Genomic DNA, 24847 nt, shown 5'->3' with positions numbered 1-24847 from the left:
CTATTTTGCTGTTTTGTTGGGCCATATAAATCTGTTTATAAATATCATAACACTACAGCCTAAAGTAAAAAAAAAAAAGGAGTTTAAGAAAGGCCCATTCTTTTTTTTTCTATTTAATTTATGCATTTTCTCCCATATTCTCCACAATTTAGCATAGTCAATTTGTCTTCCGCTGCTGGGGGATCCCTGATTGCAGTCCAGGTGTGCTGCTCACACCTCCTCTGACCTGCGTGCAGCCCTTAGCGGAAGCCTTTTTCACCTATGCACTCTGCACAGGCGCCTCTCTATCAGCCAAACAGCATTTGAAGACCCCACCCACATAGTCCGGTCATCCCGTCCTAGCAGAGACGTGTCTGCTGCAGACACTGACAATTATGCTTGCTAGATGGTGCCCAGCTGACTGGTGGCAACGGCGAGTTTCGAACCGAGGAGTTCAGATTCTTGGTGCTGGTGTGCTAGCGGAATATCCCGCTGTGCAACCTGGGCGCCAAAAAGGCCCATTCTTGTTTCAGCATGGTAATGCTCTCATGCACACAGTAAGGTCATTTTAAAATGCTTTGATGAGTCTGAATTAGAAAAACCTTGACTAGACTTTATGGATCCGAGACCTTCAACACCTTTGGGATTAAATGGAACACTTACTGTAAGCCAAGCATTTCTGTAAGAACATCAATGGTTACTAAGAGAAAGAACCAGTGACATTCTGAATAGTAGTACAGTACCTTAACCTCTGAGTTACAACTGCCCTTGTGTTGTGTTTTAGAATCTAATAAAAAGCCTTCCCAAATGAGTGAAGGCTTTTATAGCAGAAAACGATGGATTTATTCCACATTAAAGCCCATGGATGTGGATGTAATGTTTGGATATCCACATACCTTTGGCCATTTAGTGTATACTGTTTCTAATTTTGCACCTGATTGCAAAGCCATATGCAATGATATAACAGTGGCTTCACATAGCAGTACATGCAAATTTACATTTTGACTAATAGAATGCTCTAGACTACTCACCTGCCCTTCCACAATCCACTTAGAAATGGATGTTTTTCCATCATCCCCGGCATGGAATTTCAGAGTTGCTGATCGAGGGCTTATTTTTGAGATCTGAAGGCTTGACGGAGGTCCAGGAAGTTCTATATATAGAAAAAAAACATCAAAACAATTATTTAAAGATAATCCCACAACATGGAAAAGAACGTAATGACTAATGATTTAGATAACGTTTTGTGTAATTGGTTTTCTGAACATCTTCAGATGGTATAAATCTTGGGAGCACTATAAAAAGGTCTCTCTCTTTGAAGAACTGTGCTAAAAGCCTCATTTTTAATATCAGCGAAACTTTGATGAAACAGCAGAGAAATCAAATTAAATAACAGACGATAGCCCTGCATCTGTCTGAAATTCCCACTGAGCTTTGTAGCTGTCTGTTCCTCTAACGTCCCACAATATGCCATTTATCAGCAGGCAATATGGCTCCAGCTTGGCATACAGCCACTTTAACATTTGTCTTTTTCTAGGACCAAAATTCAGCTTTGGAGCTAGTTTAGGTGAATATTTTCCCTTTACAGCTTTATGTGATTTATAGATAAGCATGTGCGATAACTTGCCAGCTTCTAAGTGAAAAAGGCCAGCATAGAGGATCATCACTCATTTTCATAACCACAAGCTGAGGCAGATCGCCCTGGGACAAGTAACATAAGCTCTGTCATGGATTCTCGTGAAAATATGGCTTCTTAGTGGGTAGAAAGAAGGGTGTATAAATAAATCAGTGATTGCACACACACATATGAGTGCATGCTTTTTTTTATATGAAACTATATATTAAATTCTAAGTTTGTTCCTATCCTAAATGTTTCAATACACAAAATTAAAACATTTTGTGTACTAAAATGTGTTCAGACACCGATCAGGCATAACATTATGACCACCTCCTTGTTTCTACACTCACTGTCCATTTTATCAGCTGTACACTGCTTTGATGGTACCACAGCAGCACTAGCGTGATGTTGCACGTCTATATCATTTCATTAAGCTTCTTAATCGCGGAGATCCTAGAATACGAGTTCAGTTAGGGCGCATTCACACACGCCGCGTACTTGCTTCGTTGGACTTCGTTGCGCTTTTTGTGATTGCCGCGGCGATCAAAGCGTAAAAAGCTTCTCATATGAATGAGCCTTAACACTTACTTTGTTTACATCGCTTAGAATTTTGAGTACGTTTTGAGTGAATGTGTAGCTTAGAATCTGGGCTAATTTTGTCTTTACTGTACTTTGGACTTAATGAGACGTGGCTTTTTTCTGCTATAATTTAAGCACTTTGCTTTGTGTACGGAATGCCATAAACACATGCTGCACTTTGTTTAATATGGAGCACTTGAGAATTTGATAATATGGACATAAACCCTGTTTACATTTAGTTCTGTGCCATATTATTATGCCATACATCTTGTTAAAATAAAAGAAGCGTAAATGAGATTCTGAATTACATTTTTTGAAGGATAATTAATCGTTTAGATTAATCGACTAATCGATAGTCTATAGATTAATCGATAGAAATTCATTAGTGGCAGCCCTAGTAGAGAAATAGATGGGACTACAGTCAGTAATTGTAGAACTACAAAGTGCTTCAAAATGGTAAGTGGAGCTGATAAAATGGACAGTGTGTGTAGAAACAAGGAGGTGGTTTTAATGTTATGGCTGATCGGTATACGCACATTGCTTATATTATTAGTTAGCCTGGCTTAATAAATAGAAAGGATCAATAGCTACATTGCTGAAGAAGTAAATACATTTGAAGTGTGCCAGCAATTGCCAATATATTAATTATAATTACTAATGGTACAAAACCACTTCTCAGTTTAATTTACTCAGTGGTAGAGCCCAGTATATTGGTGATTCAGAGCAAGTCATTTTCTTTGGCTGGTAGCCCATTGGCTGTTGCTGTTTACTAATGCTATTAAAGCAGCTCCAAACAAAATCAGAGAAAGCAAAGCTGTGATCTGACAGGAACACTGACATTCTTGGTTCCATACGTCTTTATAGTTTTCATAATATTTTTCTTTAATAAATACCATTAGCCTTCCTGGTTCTAATGTTTTGGCTCATTAGTGTATGTACGTACACGTTGGTAAATTTCTATATAATGTTTACAGTTAAGGAGGTTGTTGGGTTTTGTGTTTGAAGAACACCTTACCTGGGGGAACTCCTGATGAAATGGTAGAAGAGGAAAGCATTCCTACACCTGCCCCAGTCATAGCTGCCACCTCCAGGGTGTATGTAGTGAGAGAGGTGAGGCCAGTTACCTTGTACTCCAGTGTGCTGTTGGGCATTGTGCGTTCTACACGTGACTCCTTCTGGCCCTGTGCCTCCCAGGACACAAAGTAACCTGTGAGAAACAAAGAGCCATGGCTCAGAAAAACACTTAAGGTCTCAGAGTCATAACCACTAAACAACTAATGGCTGATTGCTCCAGGGAATAAGGCCATTCTGAACTCCTCAATTTTACACCCTCTAAAGTGTGACAAACACCCTCATGAGACCAGAGCAGAAGTCTTAGGCTAGAAATAAACAATCACATGCTCTCCACTGTGCAAAATGAAGAAACGTAGTGGGGTGAGTGGTCCAGACCTTGGACCCCGCTGCCTAACCTGGATCTAACTGAGACTAATAGCCAGCAGAGGTCCAGTGTAATTTGCTGTTTATTGGAAGTATTTTCCACCACAGTCAGCACTGTTTCCAATCACTGAATGTCCTGTTCCATTGAAGCATTCATAAATCAAGCTTTGCAGTAAGACAACTCGCTCGAAAACAAGCATACCCAACATTCAAAGGGCACCGAAGCTGGGTTTACTGCTATAGACAAGAGCTGTTCACTCTAATGCACTTCTAATCTCATCCGTCTCCCCGTGCTTAATCTGCATTCAATGCCTTCCCTTCACTAGGGCTGTTTAATCTACATCCAGCATCATAGTGCCCCTCCACATTCATCTTCATCTCTTTTCCTCTCTATTAAGCTTGCGTGGGAGGAAGTCTTTAATCTTCTTGAATCCAACATCTCAGGCATCTCAGAATAAGACTCCTCAAATTTTTCATACATTTCAAATCTATTCTGTTAAAAACAGTAACTGCGAGACAAGATGCATGAACACACATTTTCAGTCTCAATTTTTTTTTCTGGCAACTGAACTGGGGATAAAACAAAAGAACCAAAAGTAAATCATTAATAAAAATACAAACACTAACATTCTTTGCTAATGAAAATGCAACAGCTCTAAACTGATTTACCTTGTGCTGTGTAATGAAGTCCAATTTTTCCCCAATTTTCTCCCTAATCTAGTCATATCCAATTACCCTGATTGCATAACGCTTCACCTCTGACGATACAACCCTCCACTGCTGACTGAGGAGCCTCGCAACTGACTCACACCCTGATCCTCATTATTCCTCGACTTTGTGCAGGTGCCATCAATCAGCCAGCAGGCCGTCATTGCACCAGTTATGAGGAACCCTGTCCGGCTTTCTCACCCTGTGAACAACAGCCAATCGTTGTTCATGTAGACGCCCAGTCCAGCCGGATGGCAGAGCTGAGATCCCAGCATATTTGATTTTTATTTAAGAACAAGGAGAAACCTAATATGCAGTGAATCACCCTAACAAACAAATGTGCACCACTGCCGTGAAAGGTGCCTTGAAAAAACAAAGAATAGGATTTTTTTTATTTTTGCACATCTAAAGCCTACAGCTCACTACACAACTTTAAAACCAACAGGTCACGGCCTGGGATTGATTTGAAGGGTTGCGAGCAAGAGCGGGCGGGTAAACATGCTACACAGGCAGAAACAGTCATAGAAGATTGTAAAGTCATGCTTAAAATTATAACTAAATATTAAAAGTATTTCTCCTTTTTTACTTGTAACAATGTTTTTATTTATGTTTAAATAGTTCCAGGCCTTTTATAAGCTTTTTGTGGGCTTCTCACACAAAAGAAAGACACCTGAGGCAAACTCCACACAGAAAGGACGCTGGCCGCTCCACCTGGAAATCAAACCCCGAACCTTCTTGTTGTGAGGCAAGTGAGTGCTACCCACCGAGCCACCATGCCACCCAAATCTTTGATAAAAGTGGATATTTCACCCTAAATTTATGGAAGATATTGTGCAAAGTGTATAGACAGCTCCCACAATAGCTTTTAAGCAAGACACACATTGTTTTTACACTGTTTTTTAAATATGCTTTAGCAAGTTTCAGCTCACACTTAACTTATTCGGTCTCGTTTCATTTACACTGGCAGCCTGTTAAGCTTTGCACTGTCTACAAAATCCGAATTTCAAATGTTTACAGTTTGACTCCTATATGTATCTTACTGATCTTCTAAAGCAGCATAGCCAATTCTGTTCGTTTTCTTTAGCTAAGGCTGACCTTCTATTATTACTGATGATTTGGCTGTTGAAAGATAAACTCTCAGGTTGTGGTGGGTGCAGTTTACTAGGCGGAATCACTGGGAGCAATTTAGTAACACATCCTGGACAGGACGCCAATACATTACAGGTCCTCGGCCACCCCCAGCCCCCCTCAGACATAGACAATAATGTTTGTATGTAAGTACCCACCAGTTGATAGCACTGCTATGGATGCAAACCCTGGATCCCAGTGGTTGAGGGCTGGTGTAAATTACTGTCATGCCTGCAATTCTCTTGGCTGTTTCTTATCAATAGGCTTTAGTCACTACTGAATAACACTACATAATATATTAAAACATGCTCAAATATTCAGATGAATTGGAGATCAGAAATTAGGGTACAATTATTGCTGAACCACTAACACTATATGACTGGTCTTGATGGGCATGTACCAAATTAATACTGATAAGGTAATGTGAGGTAATAAGGTAATGTTAATACTGATAAGGTAATGTTTACTATGGAAGCACTTCTGTAAGTCGTTCTGGATAAGAGCGTCTGCTAAATGCCAAAAATGTAAATGTAAATCTGGTAAGTAATCTATGCAAAGCTAAGGCACCTTTTAAAACATTTTGATGGTTGGGAAGCATGGTTTAAAACTGAGTATTGTGGACAAAGCAAACATTTAGTAACAACGTTACTTTGGCAACAAGGAACAAAAAAAAGTCAAGACTGAGAATGGTGACTAAAGTAAACTGATGTTCTTAGTTCTGGACAGCAAACACAGCTTTTAAGCCAAACCTGTGAATCAAACTTACCTGTGATGATCCCATTTTTCTCCACAGGCTCTTCCCAGCTAACTCTAAGAGACGTGTCAAGGATTTCTGTGAAGCTCAGATGCCCAACAGGGCCTGGAACTGAGGTAAACAAACGAACACAGACATGATAGAAACAATGACAAAATGCCACAGGGTTTAACCGGCCCAAAGCTGCGTTCCAACACGTTGCTCTGCACCGCTGCTGATGAGCTAATCAAATTACCCTCACTTGTAGAATTATGAATGGATTTATGCACACTCCAAAATGTCAAAGCGTGTTGACATTATATTTCTGGAACAATGAGTTTAATTAAAGTCACTTTTTAGACTATAAAAAATTAGCATACAGCACAATGCCCTTTGCAGCCACAAACTAAACAGCAGTAAAGTCTTTCAGAACCACTGGTTAGCAACACATCCTAGTGACAGAGCATATCAATTATGCAAAACAAGGAAATTCGGTCTTTAAGCAATTAATGAGTGCAACATGTTTAATCTTCAGGACTCTTCTTGTGGCTAAGATAAAGTCCTCCCCTGAAGTCATGTTTTTTTTAATCAGAGAATAGGTCAGTACTCACTGTCCTCGTGCGTCTGGACCAGTTTTGACGTGCTGCGTGGGCCGTTTCCTGGAGTGGTAAAACACAGCACTGAAGTTAGGTACCAGGTGAACTTTTTAAGGCCGCTGATGTAGCCCAGGTGACGGGTGCCATGGTAATCCGGGGTTATAGTCACGACGGTGATGGCATCTGGAGAGTGCTCAGGCCAAGCCATTAACTAAACAAACGAGACAGGAAGAGAAGTCATTAAGATGCTGAATCTCAGAACTCTAAACAACACTAGGTCACCGAGATCAACTTTCAGTCGTCTGTTTGTCTAAAGTGAATAAAATGTAGCATCTGATGTCTGAAGCCTAAACAGTTTGTAAACAGGGCGTCTGGTTACACAAAAATAGACATTTCAATAGCAAGTAGAACACAGTATGTTCTTTAAAAGCAGGAAAAGTGGATTACCTTATAACCTTGATTAATGCCATTGATGAACTGCTGTGGAGGAGGATTCCATGTGAATTTGATTGTGGTTGAGTTGACAGCTACAGCCTCTACATCCTGAGGGGGTGCTGTGGGAACTAGTCAAAAGAAAAGAAAATATGTATAGTTTTTTTCTTCATTTCTATCTATAGTGCATCACTTAATTATTCACACCATGAGGCCATATAGAAATATAGAATAGCCAATTTACATGTTCTATGTTTTTAGGAGGTATACACCGATCAGCCATAATATTAAAACCACCTCCTGGTTTCTACACACTGTCCATTTTATCAGCTCCACTTACCATATAGAAGCACTTTGTAGTTCTACAATTACTGACTGTAGTCCATCTGTTTTTTTGCAAGCTTTTTTAGCCTGCATTCACCCTGTTCTACAATGGTCAGGACCCCCACAGGACTACCACAGAGCAGGTATTATTTAGGTGGTGGATGATTCTCAGCACTGTGGTGACACTGACATGGTGGTGTTGTGTTAGTGTGTTTTGTGTATGAGTGGATCAGATGCAGCAGCTACTGGAGTTTTTAAATACTGTGTCCACTCACTGTCCACTCTATTAGACACTCCTACCTAGTTGGTCCACCTTGTAGACATAAAGTCAGAGACGATCGCTCATCTATTGCTGCTGTTTGAGTTGAATCTTCTAGACCTTCATCAGTGGTCACAGGACGCTGCCTACAGGGCGCTGTTGGCTGGATATTTTTGGTTGGTGGACTATTTTCAGTCCAGCAGTAACAGTGAGGTGTTTAAAAACTCCATCAGCACTGCTGTGACTTATCCACTCATACCAGCACAACACACACTAACACACCACCACCATGTCAGTGTCACTGCAGTGCTGAGAATGATCCACTACCTAAATAATACCTACTCTGTAGTGGTCCTGTGGGGGGTCCTGACCATTGAAGAACAGGGTGTAAGCAGGCTAAAAAAGCATGCAGAGAAACAGATGGACTACAGTTAGTAATTGTAGAACTACAAAGTGCTCCTATATAGTAAGTGAGTGTAGAAACAAGGTGGTGGTCATAATGTTATGCCTGATCGGTGTATATAATTCTCAGTGCATGTTAAAAAAAAATAAAGATACATAATAGCAGGCCAAACTCCTCTCAGACAGTTGAGATGTGAAAGGATGAGATGTGAAAGCAGGTCTTCAGGACTCTTGACATATCCCATTGGTACCAGCTTAAAACAATGATAATTTACTTCAATAATAATTTTCACTAATTGATTCATCTTGGTCAGGATTATGGTGTATTATTACAAAACACAATTACCACCATGTATTTAGTATTTACCCTTTAATGAATTTTAAAGTATTTCTCTCAGACCTGCTCATATATGAGTGGCAAATATGCATAGTAAAGTTGACAGGAGTTCTAAACGCTTAATCCCAATTAAATTTAGGTTTAAAAAAACATGTACGTTATGGCCAAATCTCAATCATTTTTCTTAACTAAGAGACGGACATATGCATAAATCTGACTGAATGACGAAAGAGCACTTAATACTTCAAGTCCCATTTCGCCGTGGCCTACAGGATCATTTGTTCTAAATTAAGCTCTCACCTTTGGCTGCTAAGACTTTTCAGCACTGAGATGATAATGGATCAGAATGACCTATTCTCTTTTCATGTCCGTATTCCTAGAGCAGGCTAATAATTGGTTAGGAGGAAATATGGTTGCAAAAAGCACTTCAAAAGGTCCAGAAGCCCACTTTTACCATCTAAAAAAATATCTACAAGAATAAAAGCTAACGTTCCAGATGCAGTGGCTCTTGTCTAATGGCCAGTGACTTCTAACATCATTGAAAGCTCTTACTGCACAAATCCTTGCTGTGGAGAAGAGGTTCTCCACTCTACAATATATAAGCAAATGTACACGTTTTACCGCTCACAGCTACCCTCTTCAACCTGATGACCTTGAACGCTATATGAAAAAAGTGGAACATCATAACTTGAATGTAATCACGGCAATTATGGTTGTTGATGGCCAAGACATTACATTCCTGCAGTAGTTTTAGGAAAAGGTCTGCTCTACTGGTCTTTATTAAGCTAGTATATAAACTACATGGTCAGAAATATGTGGACACACATTACATTTAAAAACATTTGTTGAACATTTCATTATAGTTGGTCCACCATTCTAGGAGGCTTCCAGTTATTTATTATTTATTTATTAGGATTTTAACATCAAGTTTTACACACTCTGGTTACATTCATGACCACAGGTAGTTACTCATTACACAAGATTCATCAGTTTACAAGTTTAATGTCAAACACAGTCATGGAAGATTTCGTATCTCCAACTCACCTGCATTTCTTTGGACTGTGGGAGGAAACCGGAGCTCCCAGAGGAAACTCACACAGACACGGGGAGAACATGCAAACTCCACAAAAAAAAGAACCCAAAACGCCCCATCTAGGGATCGAACCCAGGACATTCTTGCTGTGAAGTGACAGTACTACCCACTGAGCCACCGTGCCGCCCAGGAGGCTTTCTACTATATTTCGGAAAATGGTGCGTGTCTATTGTTCCACATGATTATTGGTAAGGTCGAGCACCAATGTTGGGTAATCAGGCCTTGTTTACTGTTGCCATTTCATATTCCGTATCAATCAAACTCTACAGCTGACATTGTACATTTGGGAGGGTAGCCATGTGCCAAACCCAGTTTCTTTCTTTTATTTTTCCTCTTAATTGAAATGTTGCTAATTATAATCTCTGATATACAGTGTATCACAAAAGTGAGTACACCCCTCACATTTCTGCAAATATTTCATTATATCTTTTCATGGGACAACACTATAGACATGAAACTTGGATATAACTTAGAGTAGTCAGTGTACAACTTGTATAGCAGTGTAGATTTACTGTCTTCTGAAAATAACTCAACACACAGCCATTAATGTCTAAATAGCTGGCAACATAAGTGAGTACACCCCACAGTGAACATGTCCAAATTGTGCCCAAATGTGTCGTTGTCCCTCCCTGGTGTCATGTGTCAAGGTCCCAGGTGTAAATGGGGAGCAGGGCTGTTAAATTTGGTGTTTTGGGTACAATTCTCTCATACTGGCCACTGGATATTCAACATGGCACCTCATGGCAAAGAACTCTCTGAGGATGTGAGAAATAGAATTGTTGCTCTCCACAAAGATGGCCTGGGCTATAAGAAGATTGCTAACACCCTGAAACTGAGCTACAGCATGGTGGCCAAGGTCATACAGCGGTTTTCCAGGACAGGTTCCACTCGGAACAGGTTTCGCCAGGGTCGACCAAAGAAGTCGAGTCCACGTGTTCGGCGTCATATCCAGAGGTTGGCTTTAAAAAATAGACACATGAGTGCTGCCAGCATTGCTGCAGAGGTTGAAGATGTGGGAGGTCAGCCTGTCAGTGCTCAGACCATACGCCGCACACTGCATCAACTCAGTCTGCATGGTCGTCATGCCAGAAGGAAGCTGACGCACAAGAAAGCCCGCAAACAGTTTGCTGAAGACAAGCAGTCCAAGAACATGGATTACTGGAATGCCCTGTGGTCTGACGAGACCAAGATAAACTTGTTTGGCTCAGAGGGTGTCCAGCATGTGTGGCGGTGCCCTGGTGAGAAGTACCAAGACAACTGTATCTTGCCTACAGTCAAGCATGGTGGTGGTAGCATCATGGTCTTGGGCTGCATGAGTGTTGCTGGCACTGGGGAGCTGCAGTTCATTGAGGGAAACATGAATTTCAACATGTACTGTGACATTCTGAAACAGAGCATGATCCCCTCCCTTCGAAAACTGGGCCTCATGGCAGTTTTCCAACACGATAACGACCCCAAACACAACCTCCAAGATGACAACTGCCTTGCTGAGGAAGCTGAAGGTAAAGGTGATGGACTAAACCCAATTGAGCACCTGTGGCGCATCCTCAAGTGGAAGGTGGAGGAGTTCAAGGTGTCTAACATCCACCAGCTCCGTGATGTCATCATGGAGGAGTGGAAGAGGATTCCAGTAGCAACCTGTGCAGCTCTGGTGAACTCCATGCCCAGGAGGGTTAAGGCAGTGCTGGATAATAATGGTGGTCACACAAAATATTGACACTTTGGGCACAATTTGGACATGTTCACTGTGGGGTGTACTCACTTATGTTGCAGCTATTTAGACATTAATGGCTGTGTGTTGAGTTATTTTCAGAAGACAGTAAATCTACACTGCTATACAAGTTGTACACTGACTACTCTAAGTTATATCCAAGTTTCATGTCTATAGTGTTGTCCCATGAAAAGATATAATGAAATATTTGCAGAAATGTGAGGGGTGTACTCACTTTTGTGATACACTGTATTAAAAGCCAGCCATTATTTTACATATGTCTAATGTCATCAGGCTATTGAACACACCTAGATAAGATGCCATCAAACACAAGCTGTCAGTCACCAGAGATGGCTTGGTGTCACATAATTGACAAGGGAGACAAGGATGCCATTCCTTCCATCAAGTGAGCAGCTCACAGTTCCTGGCCACAGATGTGTTATAGAATCATTAGGACTTGAACCTGTTAACCCTCAGTATTATAGATCAAATGATTTTCTGTTGCTTCACTCACGAGCCATGTCAGACTGTCAGACTGCTCATCACTCCATGGAACATGGTTCCAATGTGATTTATTCAGTACCAGTTCAACTAATTGGGTGTTAATGCTTGTGACAATTGTAGGAAGTTCATGGATTTTCATGGGCTAAAACCCACTGTTGCAAACAAGTCCTGGCAATGTTTATGCTTTAAGTGCTTCAGCATTTGCAAGTCAATTACTTATAAATCAATTGATAAGCTTTATTATAATGACTCTTTAAAATACAGCAATATTGTAAAAAAAAAAAAAAAAAAAAAAAAACTCAATTTTTTGTATACCCCATCCTATTGTCCATATTTGACTACTGAGACAGCATGGTTGATTTTATGCACCTCTCAGAAATGGTTCCCGAGTTAATTGCCGAATGTATTAATTAAAGAAGTGTCCATATATACTAATCAGCCATAACATTAAAACCACCTCCTTGTTTCTACACTCACTGTCCATTTTATCAGCTCCACTTATCATATAGGAGCACTTTGTAGTTCTACAATTACTGACTGTAGTCCATCTCTTTATCTGCATGCTCAGGACTCTCCCAGGACCACTACAGAGCAGATATTATTTGGGTGGTGGATCATTCTCAGCACTGCAGTGACACTGACATGGTGGTGGTGTGTTAGTGTGTGTTGTGCTGGTATGAGTGGATAAGACACAGCAATGCCGATGAAGTTTTTAAATACCTCACTGTCACTGCTGGACTGAGAATAGTCCACCAACCAAAAATAACCAGCCAAAAGCGCCCCGCGGGCAGCGTCCTGTGACCACTGATGAAGGTCTAGAAGATGATCAACTCAAACAGTAGCAATAGATGAGCGATCGTCTCTGACCTTACATCTACAAGGTGGACCAACTAGGTAGGAGTGTTTAATAGAGTGGACAGTGAGTGGACACGGTATTTAAAAACTCCATTGGCATTGCTGTGTCTGATTCACTCATACCAGCACAACACACACTAACACACCACCACCATGTCAGTGTCACTGCAGGGCTGAGAATGATCCACCACCCTAATAATACCTGCTCTGTAATGGTCCTGGGAGAGTCCTGATCATTGAAGAACAGGGTGAAAGGGGGCTAACAAAGCATGCAGAGAAACAGATGGACTACAGTCAGTAATTGTAAAACTACAAAGTGCTTCTATATGGGAAGTGTAGCTAATAAAATGGACAGTGAGTGTAGAAACAAGGAGGTGGTTTTAATGTTATGGCTGATCAGTGTATTTCTGACTACAAGTGATGATCACTCCCCTAACCTGATAAAGTGGTTGGTAAAAATAAATGAATAAAATAAATAAATGTAGTGCTGCAGTTTATTAGTTTATTGCTAATTAATTGACCCTGGTTGCAGGAATTAACCTTCAGTAAAAATCAAATAAAGGTCTGATTAAAATTATATGTCTACACAAAGACAGTCCTTCTAAACAAATGGAAGATCTGTGTGTGAAGTTGATACATTTGCCCCTCTTCAAAATCTGAAAATTGACCAATCAAGTGTGTCTTAGAAAATACACTCTAGCTTTGTCTTCTCATTGAGCCTCCTTAGTGAAGAATAATTATTTAAAGCCACAGAGCAGAAAAATAGCCCAGGGAATAATTGATGTAATAGTTTTGAAGAGGATTAACATCAGCGTGAGTCTGCAGCTTATGAAACGAGTGCCGTGTCTGATCATGGCCAATCTGCTCCCAGCAGGAAAGAGTTGTGTAAAACATGTGCTGATTTCAACTGCTCTGGCTAGCACATCCCCTGCTGTCCTTCTTCCCATCACTCCATCTGCCAACTAACCTACAGAACGAAGTTAGAGAAAAAAAGGAAGGAGAGTGATTGAGGCTGGAAGGTCTCACCTCCCTGGAGCGTGTATTCAGAGACGGGCTGGCTGAAGACGCCAAGACCCGCTCCCGTGTACGCAGCCACCTGGATCTCGTACTGCGTCCAGATGATGAGCTCTGTGATGAGGCAGTAGTTGATGTCAGGGCTGGTGATATTCCGCTGTTGATACTCGCCAGGGAGCCCTGCCAGCCGATACCTACGGAAGGGAAAAATTGATGAATCCATGGATGAATAGTTTAGCCACGCTGATTTTCTAGCAGGTTGCTGCTTTATTAGAAGCCAGTGCATGGCACACAATAAAGCAGTGTCACCTGGTATGAGTCAGCTAACTACAACTTATATTATTTTTTAACCATTATTTCCCCACATTGTGAAGTTCAGCTCACCATGTATTGATGTGCACAAGTCCCCAAGGACTTGACTGGATTATTTACAGTATCAGGCAAAAGTTTAGGCCACTATTAGATTTGTTGGTATAATGGCAATATACAGTATAATTATTTCTCAGTCTCTTCGAGAGAATACAACCAGAAAATACATGTGACCTTCCCTTACACTTGAGCAATAGTAGGAACCTACCTTTCTTAAACCTAAATGAAACTGAACCCGTGTTAGTTTGATTTATTGGAAGCTTGCTTATAAACACCGATCAGTCATAACATTAAAACCACCTCCTTGTTTCTACACTCTCTGTCCATTTTATCAGATCCACTTACCATGTAGTAGCACTTTATGGTTCTACAATTACTGACTGTAGTCGATCTGTTTCTCTACTGCTTACACCCTGTTCTTCAATGGTCAGGACCCCCACAGGACCACTACAGAGTAGGTATTATTTGGGTGGTGGATCATTCTCAGCACTGCAGTGACACTGACATGGTGGTGGTGGTATGTTAGTGTGTGTTGTGCTGGTATGAGTGGATAAGACACAGCAGTGCTGCTGGAGTTTTTAAACACCTCACTGTCACTACTGGACTGACACCAACCAAAAACATCCAGCCAACAGCGCCCCGTGAGCAGCGTCCTGTGAGCACTGTTGAAGGTCTAGAAGATGACCAACTCAAACAGCAGCAATAGATGAGCGATCGTCTCTGACTTCACATCTAAAAGGTGGACCAACTAGGTAGGAGTGTCTAATAGAGTGGACAGTGAGTGGACACGGTATTTAAAAACTCCAGCAGTGCTGCTGTGTCTGATCCACTCATACCAGCACAACACACACTAACACACCACCACCATGTCATTGTCACTGAAGTGCTGAGAATGATCCACCACCTAAATAATACCTGCTCTGTGGTGATCCTGTGGGGGTAAACCCACACAGACACTGGGAGAACATGCAAACTCACACAGAAAGGACCCAGACCGCCCCACCTGGGGATCGAACAGAGGACCTTCTTGCTGTGAGGCGACAGTGCTACCCACTTAGCCACTGTGCTGCCCAGTAATTGGTCGTGTCAGAGACATAAATCTGGATTCAGCGCCATCTGATTTCCACCTTTTTGGACCACTCAAAGAAGCTTTAAGGGGAAGAAGATATTCATGTGATGATGAAGTGAAAGCAGCGGTGCATCAGTGGCTACGTGCTCAACCAATAAAATTTTTAGCTGATGGCATTAAAAAGTGGGTACGACACTGGGAAAAATGCATCAGAAGGTGACTATGCAGAGAAGTGATGTAATTTATTTTAGAAATTCTTAATAAATAGAGTTTTAAAAAGTGCGGAAACATTTTGATGAACCCTTAAAGTAGCACCAAACTAGACTAACTAGACTTTGGTGGTACTCAAATACTGGCAGAATAAATAAGTCTGTCTTAGACTACCAGCCTCAAGTAAAACTCTCAAAATGTTGATCGAGTGAAAGGAAGTTGCACCCCTCAAAAGTCCCCGTTTGTATTTTTAAACAGTATTACAAATTGCATCAGTGTAATTCTGTGAATGCTTCAGTAGAATTGAAAGCAAGCTGAGACTGACTGTCGGCAGCCTAAGCAGATGGGCTCTCCATCAGATGGTCTGTGTTTTTCTTCAACTGCAGGAGGCCTGTTGGGGACAAATGTTTGCTTCCCGTCTAGCTGTACTGACTCCCAGCGCTGTGCTGGGTGTCTTAGCTCTCGTGGTGAGAGCAGCTGTGATTAGGAACCGTGGTACCCCAGACACCACGCGGGCTGAGGCAAACACAGCTTAGCTATGGGTACACCCAGTCTCCCATTAGCTCATGAAACAAACACAGACCTTGCTTTTGGGAACCACACAAGCTCAACTCTCAGAGCACTGTTCCACTCACTTCACATAACATTATGTTCTTATTAGTCTGTTGTCTGGATGTCATCGCGGTGTATGCAGTGCATAATTCAGGGCACAATCAGATTCACAAATCACCGTACCCTTTACCTGGATGAAACCTTGACTGACAGTCAGATCCCTGTTAAAGCACTGGTAAAAGGCGACTATTTCTGTTCTGATAAATGAAGGCTGACAGTTTAAGCTGCTTGCTGTTCAAGATGTTTGCTTGCAAGTTTGTCCAAAAATGGAAGAACAGGATGAAATGCAGTAAATGCAAAAATATCTGAGTAAGCATGGACAGTCTGTTCTGGGAGTGATTTAAATAAAAAAGCAAAAATATTACTGCAATAGAAATGCAGGTAGTCTGTGCATTACAACAAAGTAGAGGTTTGGCTACAACCTCAAAATTCAGCCTGATTTATACAAAGACAGGCGTGCTACTACAAAACAAACTTCTGAACGTCTGGATCATTTATAGATCAATTTCAGGAAGTATTAAGTGGGGTCGCTCAGGTGGCGCAGCGCTAAAAACACATGCTGGAACACCAGAGCTGGGATATCGAATACATGTATCAAATCAAATCTCAGCTCTGCCTGCCGGCTGGGCAGAGCAACCACATGAACAACGATTGGCCTGTGGTTCAGATAGGGGTGAGATATTTAAAAAGCCGGATAGGGACTTTCTCATAACTAATGCAATTACGATGGGAAAAGAGTGCTGTCAGGGTGTGTCTCTCCATACACAGTGTAGGTGTAGGTGACGAGATGCATACGGCGTGCTGCCCACATGGTGGAGGGGGCGTAGGTTAGCTTTGTTCTCCTCAATCAGAGCGGGGATCGGCATCGGTGGAGAGGAAGCATGACACAATCGGGCAATTGGACACGCTAAAAGGGAGAAAATGTCTAAACAATACATATATATGTATATAAAGACCCTTTTTGTGCACTTTATTGTGTTTATTATGATGTGGATTTGATTTTGAATTGCTAAAATTGCCATTTTACTCACCAGTCTACACTAAATTACCCATAATAACATGTTTTTAACGATTTTAAAAATAATTACAATTTTAAATATTATTATTATTTAATTTATGTATTTTGTTTTTTGCATTTCTTCCCCAATTTTGCTTCCATCTAGTCGCTTCCTCTCCACTGACGTTGACCTCCGCTCAGACTGAGGAGAGCCGTGTCTAACACACGCCCCCTCCGACACGTGTGCAGTAGCCGACTGTATCCTTTCTCCTGTTTGAGGCGAGTTTATATGTGGATCAGCTTTGTGTATGGAAAGACACACCCTGATCCTCATTATTCCTTGTCTCTGTTCAGGTGCCATCAATCAGCCAGCAGAGGTCGTAACTGCATCAATTACGAGGTCCGCTCCAGCACCCCTCTTGAACAACAGTCAATCATTGTTTGTGTAGGGGCCCAGTCTGCTGAATGACAGAGCTGAGTTTCGAACCAACTAATTCGAAATGTCAGCTCGTGTACAGACCCTTTGTTGTGGCATTCCTAATTGTAAGAAGCATCAAGTCAGCTTAAATTCTCCTTGATATGTGTCTAAAACTCAATTGTAGTCCACCTCTTGAAATTTTATTGTATTAGACTTGTTTTAAAAAGGCCCCTATTTGGGTCTTTAAGGGTCCACAATTTACACTGTATTGTCAGAATATAAATCAAGCCATGAAGTCCAAGGGACAGTCTATGGAGACTAGATAAGGGCAAGGATATAAAACACTATCTGGACATTTAGAGACTTGCCCCAGAGCCACTGCAATGTTGTTTTAGCTGTACGCTTCAGGTCATTGACGTGTTAAAATGTGAACTGTTTCCCCAGTCTAAGCTGGCATGCACTCTAGAGCAGGATGTCCAGATCTGTCCCTTGATTTTTACAAGACTTCCATGTCCTTGCCACTGAGAAGCAATCAACAGCCTGATGCTGCTGCCACCTCCATGATTCACTGTAAGGACAGTATTAGCCAGGTGATGTAAAGTGCCTGTTTTTCAGACCAGACTAGAGAATTTGTCCTCATGTTACCTTTACATGGCATGTAGCAAACTTGAAGGTGCCCTTCATATGCCTGTCCTGTCCTGACACTCTGCCATAAAGGCCTGATAAATGAAGTTCTGCACCAATGGGTGTCCATCTAACAACCATCTCTGTACATAAATTTAGGAGCTTAATGGAGAGACCAGTGAAAGACTACTGTATGGTGACATTTTACAGCTAGGTGAAATGCATTCAATAACTATCACTGCTGAATAAAAGACAGCAGTACATGGAACTGATATTCACTGTGAATAAAACAATAGTGTTATGAGGGAGATGAGATCCTACCTGAGGACGTAACCTCTGAGCACTCCGTTGAGCTGGGGCTCTGGAGGGGGCTGCCACTGCACCATTATTGACTGATTTGTGCGCCCACTAGCTACTATGTTTTTGGGTGGCGCGCTGGGTGGCTCCTCACGCAGCATCAACCTAAAGAGAATTAGAGAATGTCCAAGGTTATAAGTAAGATAACAAGTAAGAATATTAAACTATTCTTCTTTATATATATATATATATATATACTGTATATACAGTATATACTGTATATATATATATATATATACCGATCAGTCATAACATTAAAACCACCTCCTTGTTTCTACACTACCTGTCCATTTTATCAGCTCCACTTACCATATAGAAGAACTTTGTAGTTCTACAATTACTGACTGTAGTCTATCTGTTTTTCTGCATGCTTTGTTAGCCCCCTTTCATGCAGTTCTTCAATGGTCAGGACCACCACAGTGCAGGTATTATTTGGGTGGTGGATCATTCTCAGCACTGCAGTGACACTGACATGGTGGTGGTGTGTTAGTGTGTGTTGTGCTGGTATGAGTGGATCAGACACAGCAGCGCTGCTGGAGTTTTTTAAATGTGTCCACTCACTGTCCACTCTATTAGACACTCCTACCTAGTTGGTCCACATTGTAGACGTAAAGTCAGAGACGATCGCTCATCTATTGCTGCTGTCCGAGTTGGTCATCTTTGAGATCTTCATCAGTGGTCACAGGACGCTGCCCACTGGGTGCTGTTGGCTGGATATATTTGGTTGGTGGACTATTCTCAGCCCAGCAGTGACAGTGAGGTATTTAAAAACTACATCAGCGCTGATGTGTCTTATCCACTCATACCAGCACAACACACACTAACACACCACCACCATGTCAGTGTCACTGCATTGCTGTGAATCACCCACCACCCAAATAATACCTGCACTGTGGTGGTCCTTGGAGAGTCCTGACCATTGAAGAACTGCATGAAAGGGGGCTAACAAAGCATTCAGATAAACAGATGGACTAGTCAGTAATTGTAGAACTACAAAGTGCTTCTATATGGTAAGTGGAGCTGATAAAATGGACAGTGAGTGTAGAAACAAGGAGGTGGTTTTAATGTTATGGCTGATCAGTGTATAGACCTTATTCAAATGCTTGCTATATTCTCTTCAGTTAACTTGCTTTAGGGCAACACTGCAATACTTCTGGTTAGCTAAAAAATATAACCCTCTGATTAATAGTCAATTTCGCAATCTGGCTCACCATGATGCATCCACACACTTGGTCAAAAGCACTCAAAGTTTCTGCTGGATTCGTCCACTTAAAGCACCCTGGGGTTCTCTGTCCTGTAAGGTCACTGCTTATAACACCAAGGCTCCATAAATAATACATTTACATCACTGCATTATAAAAAGAACACCTGTCCCAGCCTAAATTATTTACAGCCCTAATATAACGTCATTCCACATAAAAAATACTTGATTTAAAGCTGTAGGCATTCAAGCTACACATTCAAATTCAAAGCATTTCAACCCCATCAACATGTAGATAATGAAGCACATATTGCGTAAAGCGACACGCAGCAACAGTTCTACCATTACTAACAGAAAAGTATAATCAAGCTGTCATCAGAGCGTGACCATTTGCTGGGACGAGGGGCACTTTATTGCTTGCAGTGACCTGTAGAACACTCTTCATCTCAGTGTGGGCTCTGCTAGAGCTTGAGGAAGGGTAAAAGCTTAAAAGCTGTGCCCTTTTCTGTGTTGATCTGTAATGACATTTATCCCATCCTGCGCCAAGAGTAAAAACAAGCTCAAGCAAATGCTTTAGACCTTTCGCTCCCTGTTATTATCTACTAGCCCTTTTTTGTAATTTCCTTTTTGGGAAAATGCTAATTTTATTGTTAATTTTATTGCATTTTCATACAACTATGTTAACTCTATGGATTTACCAGAACTTCTGCATTAGTTGTGTATAAACTGTAAGCTGTTCTTTGTCCGAGTGATATTAGGCAAACTGCCTAAACTAATAACATACAAGCATTTGTAATTTTTAGATCTTCATCAAACATACTGATTCATAGTCAAGTTCTGAAAATGTATATGAATCCTTTTTATTAACCTGTTACTGCTGTTTAGGATGGTTTAAGCCAAATTCTAGACCCTCTACTGATCATGTCACAGCATCTCGGTTGTTTAGGAATTGGCCATTTTAAAGCACATTCTTTTTAAAACATACTGTTGCTAATTTGGATCAAAATGACCTCAGCAGTGCTACCCTGACATTCTTTTTTCCCCCCAATTTTTATCCCCCAGTCTAGTCGAGTCCAATTACCCTGAATGCGTCCTCTATATACTGATTCGACCCTTCACCGCTGACTGAAGATGCCTCTCGACTGACATACGCCCCCTCCAGTACGCAGTCAGTACAGACTGCATTTTTCACCTGCACGAGTCGAGTTCATACACCTGACAGGCACTGTGCACTATTCCTCAGCCCTGTGCAGGCGCCATCAGTCAGCCAGCAGGGGCCGCAGTCGCACCAGTTATGAGGACCTATGATCCGACTTTCTTACCCCTAAGAACAACAGCCAATCGTTGTTCATACTGCCGCCCAGCCTAGTCGGAAAGGCAGAGCTGGTGAGCTAGCGTACTTCACCGCTGCGCCATTTGAGCGGCTACCCTGACATTCTCTTATAAAGAAAAAAACAAAATAATTTTAAATCAATTGTACCCATAACTACTAAAAGCTGTTTGGGTCCTCATGTAGTATAGCAACCCACAACTGTTATGCTCCCTCTACTATGCTTTACAGTTTCAGAAGTAGAATGTTTTCACAAAAAGCCAAACTTTTCTATAATCTATTAATAAAATACTGTCTCAGAGAAAATAAGGCACATCCAAGAGGTCTTAGACAAACTTGATTTTTGTGGTGTCCTTTTATTAACACCATACTGCATGTCTTTTTTTCTACTTCCCTTGCTTTTTGCTGGATGAGCCAAAATTTCCTACAATTAAATAATGACAAAACAAAGATGTTGTGTATGGCAGCAAAGAGAAGAGGATTTGTGTCAGTGAACAGCTCAGTTCCCGGTCTCTAAAAACCAAAGACCAAGTCCAAAATCTTGATGTTCTAATAGGCTCAGATCTCACACTCAGTAGCCATATCAAAACCATTACCAAAACAGCCTTCTATCATCTTAAAAGTATATCCAGAATCAAGGGTCTGGTGTCCCAACAAGAACTAGAGTTCACATCACTCCAGTTCTAAAATCTCTACACTGGCTTCCGGTTAGTTACAGAATAGAGTTTAAAGTGCTGCTACTAGTCTATAAATCACTGAAAAGATTCGGCCAGATCTCTTAGATCCATGGACTCAGGTCAGCAAGTCGAGCCCAGAGTACAAACTTAACATGGTGAAGCAGTGTTTAGCTGTTACGCTGCATGTAACTGGAACAGACTATGACTTGACTTTTCTTGTGCCTATGACTGAGCTCTAAATTTTGCACTAAAAGTACTGCACTTGAGCTTTATTTTAAAACCTGTATTTTAAGCATCTTAATGCACTTTTTATAAGCTAATTTACTTTATATTTCATTTTTAGTTTTTCTTGTTCTTAATTTTTTATTCTCTCTGGTTTTATTTTGTTCTTTTAATTGTAACTATATTGTAAAAAGCCTTTCTGAGGTTCTAGATCTCAGAAATGTTTTATTGCTTTTAATTTTCTTTATGTAAAGCTTTTTGAATTGCCACTGTATGAAAGGTGCTATACAAATAAACTTGCCTTGCCTTTTGTCTAGACAAGATCTTAATGTAAAGCCAACTTTCATGTTAAAAAATCAAATAACAAATGTTTGTATAGATTTGTCCTATGTGTCTTGAGAAGAACAGGCTTGAATAATGTGTGTTTTTAGTAAAACAGGACATTTTACAATAGAATCATTCATTACCGGAATAACAGACTTTAAAGAAGACATTAGCCCAGGGGTATTTACTCCCTCTGCCAGCCTTGCATGTAAGTAATTAATCATTGTGTTACATACCCTTAAAAAAATCAGAATTTATATTAATATTTATTCTTACTGCACTATTGTTTCTAGAGCATGCAATATATGCTTAAGCTATTCAGCATGTGCAATACCCTACTGCTACCTCACTGCTGATTTCACCCATTGTCTTTTTTATAATTATAGTTTTAGTCTTTATATTTAAGATTTCTTTAGACATACATACTATATATGTGTGTGTATATATGTATATATCTCTTGTTCCTATGTTTACTTATTGTATATGTTGGATTGCTGCTCAATTTTGTCGCACACTGTGCAATGACAATATGAAGGGTTTACTACTGTACAGGCAACCGTACAGAACGTGGGTTAACTGGCATGAAGGTGTGTTTTCATTCAAATGCAATCTCTACCACACATGTTTTCTAATCAAATGATAGAGTTTAAAATCCATCAGCGCTAGATGCTTCATAAATCCCATGGGTTCGTTCAGCCCTATGTATTTCATGCTAATGGACAGTTAAATCTGCATTAATTTTTTATGGGATCATTGGAGTATTCAGATTTATAGTCTTTGCATTCTTAAAATTCCTACCATTTGTTATTTCTTCCCAGAATTCCATTTCATAATTAATGCCCTCAGTAACCAATGTCATAGTGGCTCTTGCTCTGTAAATCTGCCTAATCATGGCCATAAGGAGAAGTTGCTCTGTTAGCTTTTATATGGAGTCTCTCTACCAGCTTGTCTCTTGTCCTGTCCTTTAAGTAGCTTTTACACAGAAGCCCTACAAATTAACATTAAATCAGTGGATAATAAACATCTGCCTCTGTGCACAAATAATGCAGATATGACCATTAATTAGTTTGGCGGTACATATGTGCAAATATGGGCAAAGGTACAGCCTGAGAGATTGTGGCAGTGAAACAGAGAAACGGTTTCTGAACTGGGAATTGAAAACCATTAAAATAATGTTTGTTCCTGTTGTTACATAAAAAATCCATCATAAGAAATCTAGGAATATTCATAAGCATACACATTGAAAATGCCAATCCCATAATAACAGAGCAGCCACAGTATTTACATGAACAACAATTAAAGGGAGTTTTATTTGGTGTTAATATTCATGCCAGTGTTGCCGAGCAGCCCTTTTTGAGCACAAAAACCTGGAGGTGAGTAAACTGGAGTGTGAACACGTGTGCAGGCTCATTATCGGCTGTTCTAGTCTGTTTTTATGGGCTCGTCAGGCATTTACTATTGCCACTGCTTAATAAGGCCAAAAAGGACAGATGTGACAGTGCGCAGGAAGACATATGCCTGCAGGGAGAAGAATGATGGGCTCCTTTAAAGCACCACTCCAACCCGAGCTAACTTCGTCCCTAAGCAGGCTGTCTCCAGCAAAGCGCCTGACACGACTAGCTTGTATTAGACACCCCATCCTGCTGTGTTAGACACCTTCAGTAGGGGAAAAAATTTATTTTCAGAAGAAATATTCCCAGCTTTTGGCTCAACACCACATACTTGAGCACAGGAGTCTGGTGCCTGCTGTATTAGACACCTCTGCCTGTTGTATTAGACACCTTCAGTGAAAAAAGGAAAAAAAAAAAAAGAATTTTTTTTTTTTTCCAGCAATATAACATTCACAGTTTTTAGTCGAATAAAAATACTGTATATACGCGGAGAAATTAATTCCCTGCACAGTTGCAGAGAATAAACTGTAAGCCTTTTGAGTTTGGATAGTTCTTGCCACGTCCACATGTGTTTTCACTCTGCGCGCCGAACTCACAAAACACCTTAAAAGTGGATTGGTCACTCTAAATATGTCTCTAGGTGGTTGTTGGTCTGTAATAGATTGCTGGTCTGGCTAGTGTGTATTACTGCCAACCCTGTTTAGGATTAAACAGTTGAGAAATATTGATACATCAATGTCTTTATTGATTTTTTATATACAGCAGCGGTTCCCAACCTATTTTTCAGGGTAGGCAGGATTTAAAATAGAGCAACTATAGAATGGGAAATCAGTGTGAATCCTAAGCTTTTTTGGGGACCACTGATATACAGCACAGCCAGGAAAATGTATATAAATCCATGTATTTAATAAATAGTAGAGTATAGCAACTGATAGAGATATACTTCAGGTCAGAAACATCCCAGTTGTGTTAAGATCTGAACTCTAATTTCCTTATTAATTTATTAAGTTGTTGGTTTGTTGCATTTTAGCTATAGATAAATGATTACTACTCTGGCCCTTCCCTCCATTAAAAAAAATTCTTCAAACAATTAAAATTCAAGTCAAGTCAACTTTATTTATATAGCACTTTTTACAATAGACATTGTCTCAAAGCAACTTTACAAAATCCAGGACCAACAGATACAAAAAAACCCTGTTGAGCAAGCCGAGGGTGACTGTGGCAAGGAAAAACTCCCTGAAAATTACAGGAAGAATAATCAATACATGTATTGATAAAAATGTATTGATTCCTTTCTGACTGCAAGTTGTCCAGGTCCTGAAGCAAAGCAGCCCCAA

The 24847-nt window shown here is 40.6% G+C and overlaps 1 protein-coding gene across 2 annotated transcripts in view; it reads right to left on the bottom strand.

The window, feature by feature from the left end:
- Positions 1-24847, bottom strand: part of sdk1a (sidekick cell adhesion molecule 1a) — a 563685-nt gene that overhangs the window by 87883 nt on the left and 450955 nt on the right. For both annotated transcript variants that reach the window (XM_063012551.1, XM_063012559.1), the window contains exons 16-22: positions 18330-18470; positions 13722-13903; positions 7226-7341; positions 6794-6989; positions 6216-6314; positions 3192-3383; positions 1011-1132 (exon numbers count right to left, since the gene is read on the bottom strand). In XM_063012551.1, the coding sequence (XP_062868621.1) occupies positions 1011-1132; positions 3192-3383; positions 6216-6314; positions 6794-6989; positions 7226-7341; positions 13722-13903; positions 18330-18470 (1048 nt within the window). The remainder of the gene's footprint in view (positions 1-1010; positions 1133-3191; positions 3384-6215; positions 6315-6793; positions 6990-7225; positions 7342-13721; positions 13904-18329; positions 18471-24847) is intronic.

This window comes from Trichomycterus rosablanca, chromosome 2 (genome assembly GCF_030014385.1).
Source record: "Trichomycterus rosablanca isolate fTriRos1 chromosome 2, fTriRos1.hap1, whole genome shotgun sequence".
Taxonomy (NCBI): domain Eukaryota; kingdom Metazoa; phylum Chordata; class Actinopteri; order Siluriformes; family Trichomycteridae; genus Trichomycterus; species Trichomycterus rosablanca.
Note: the sequence above shows the minus strand (reverse complement) of the source record. Positions and strands in the feature narration are given on the sequence as shown.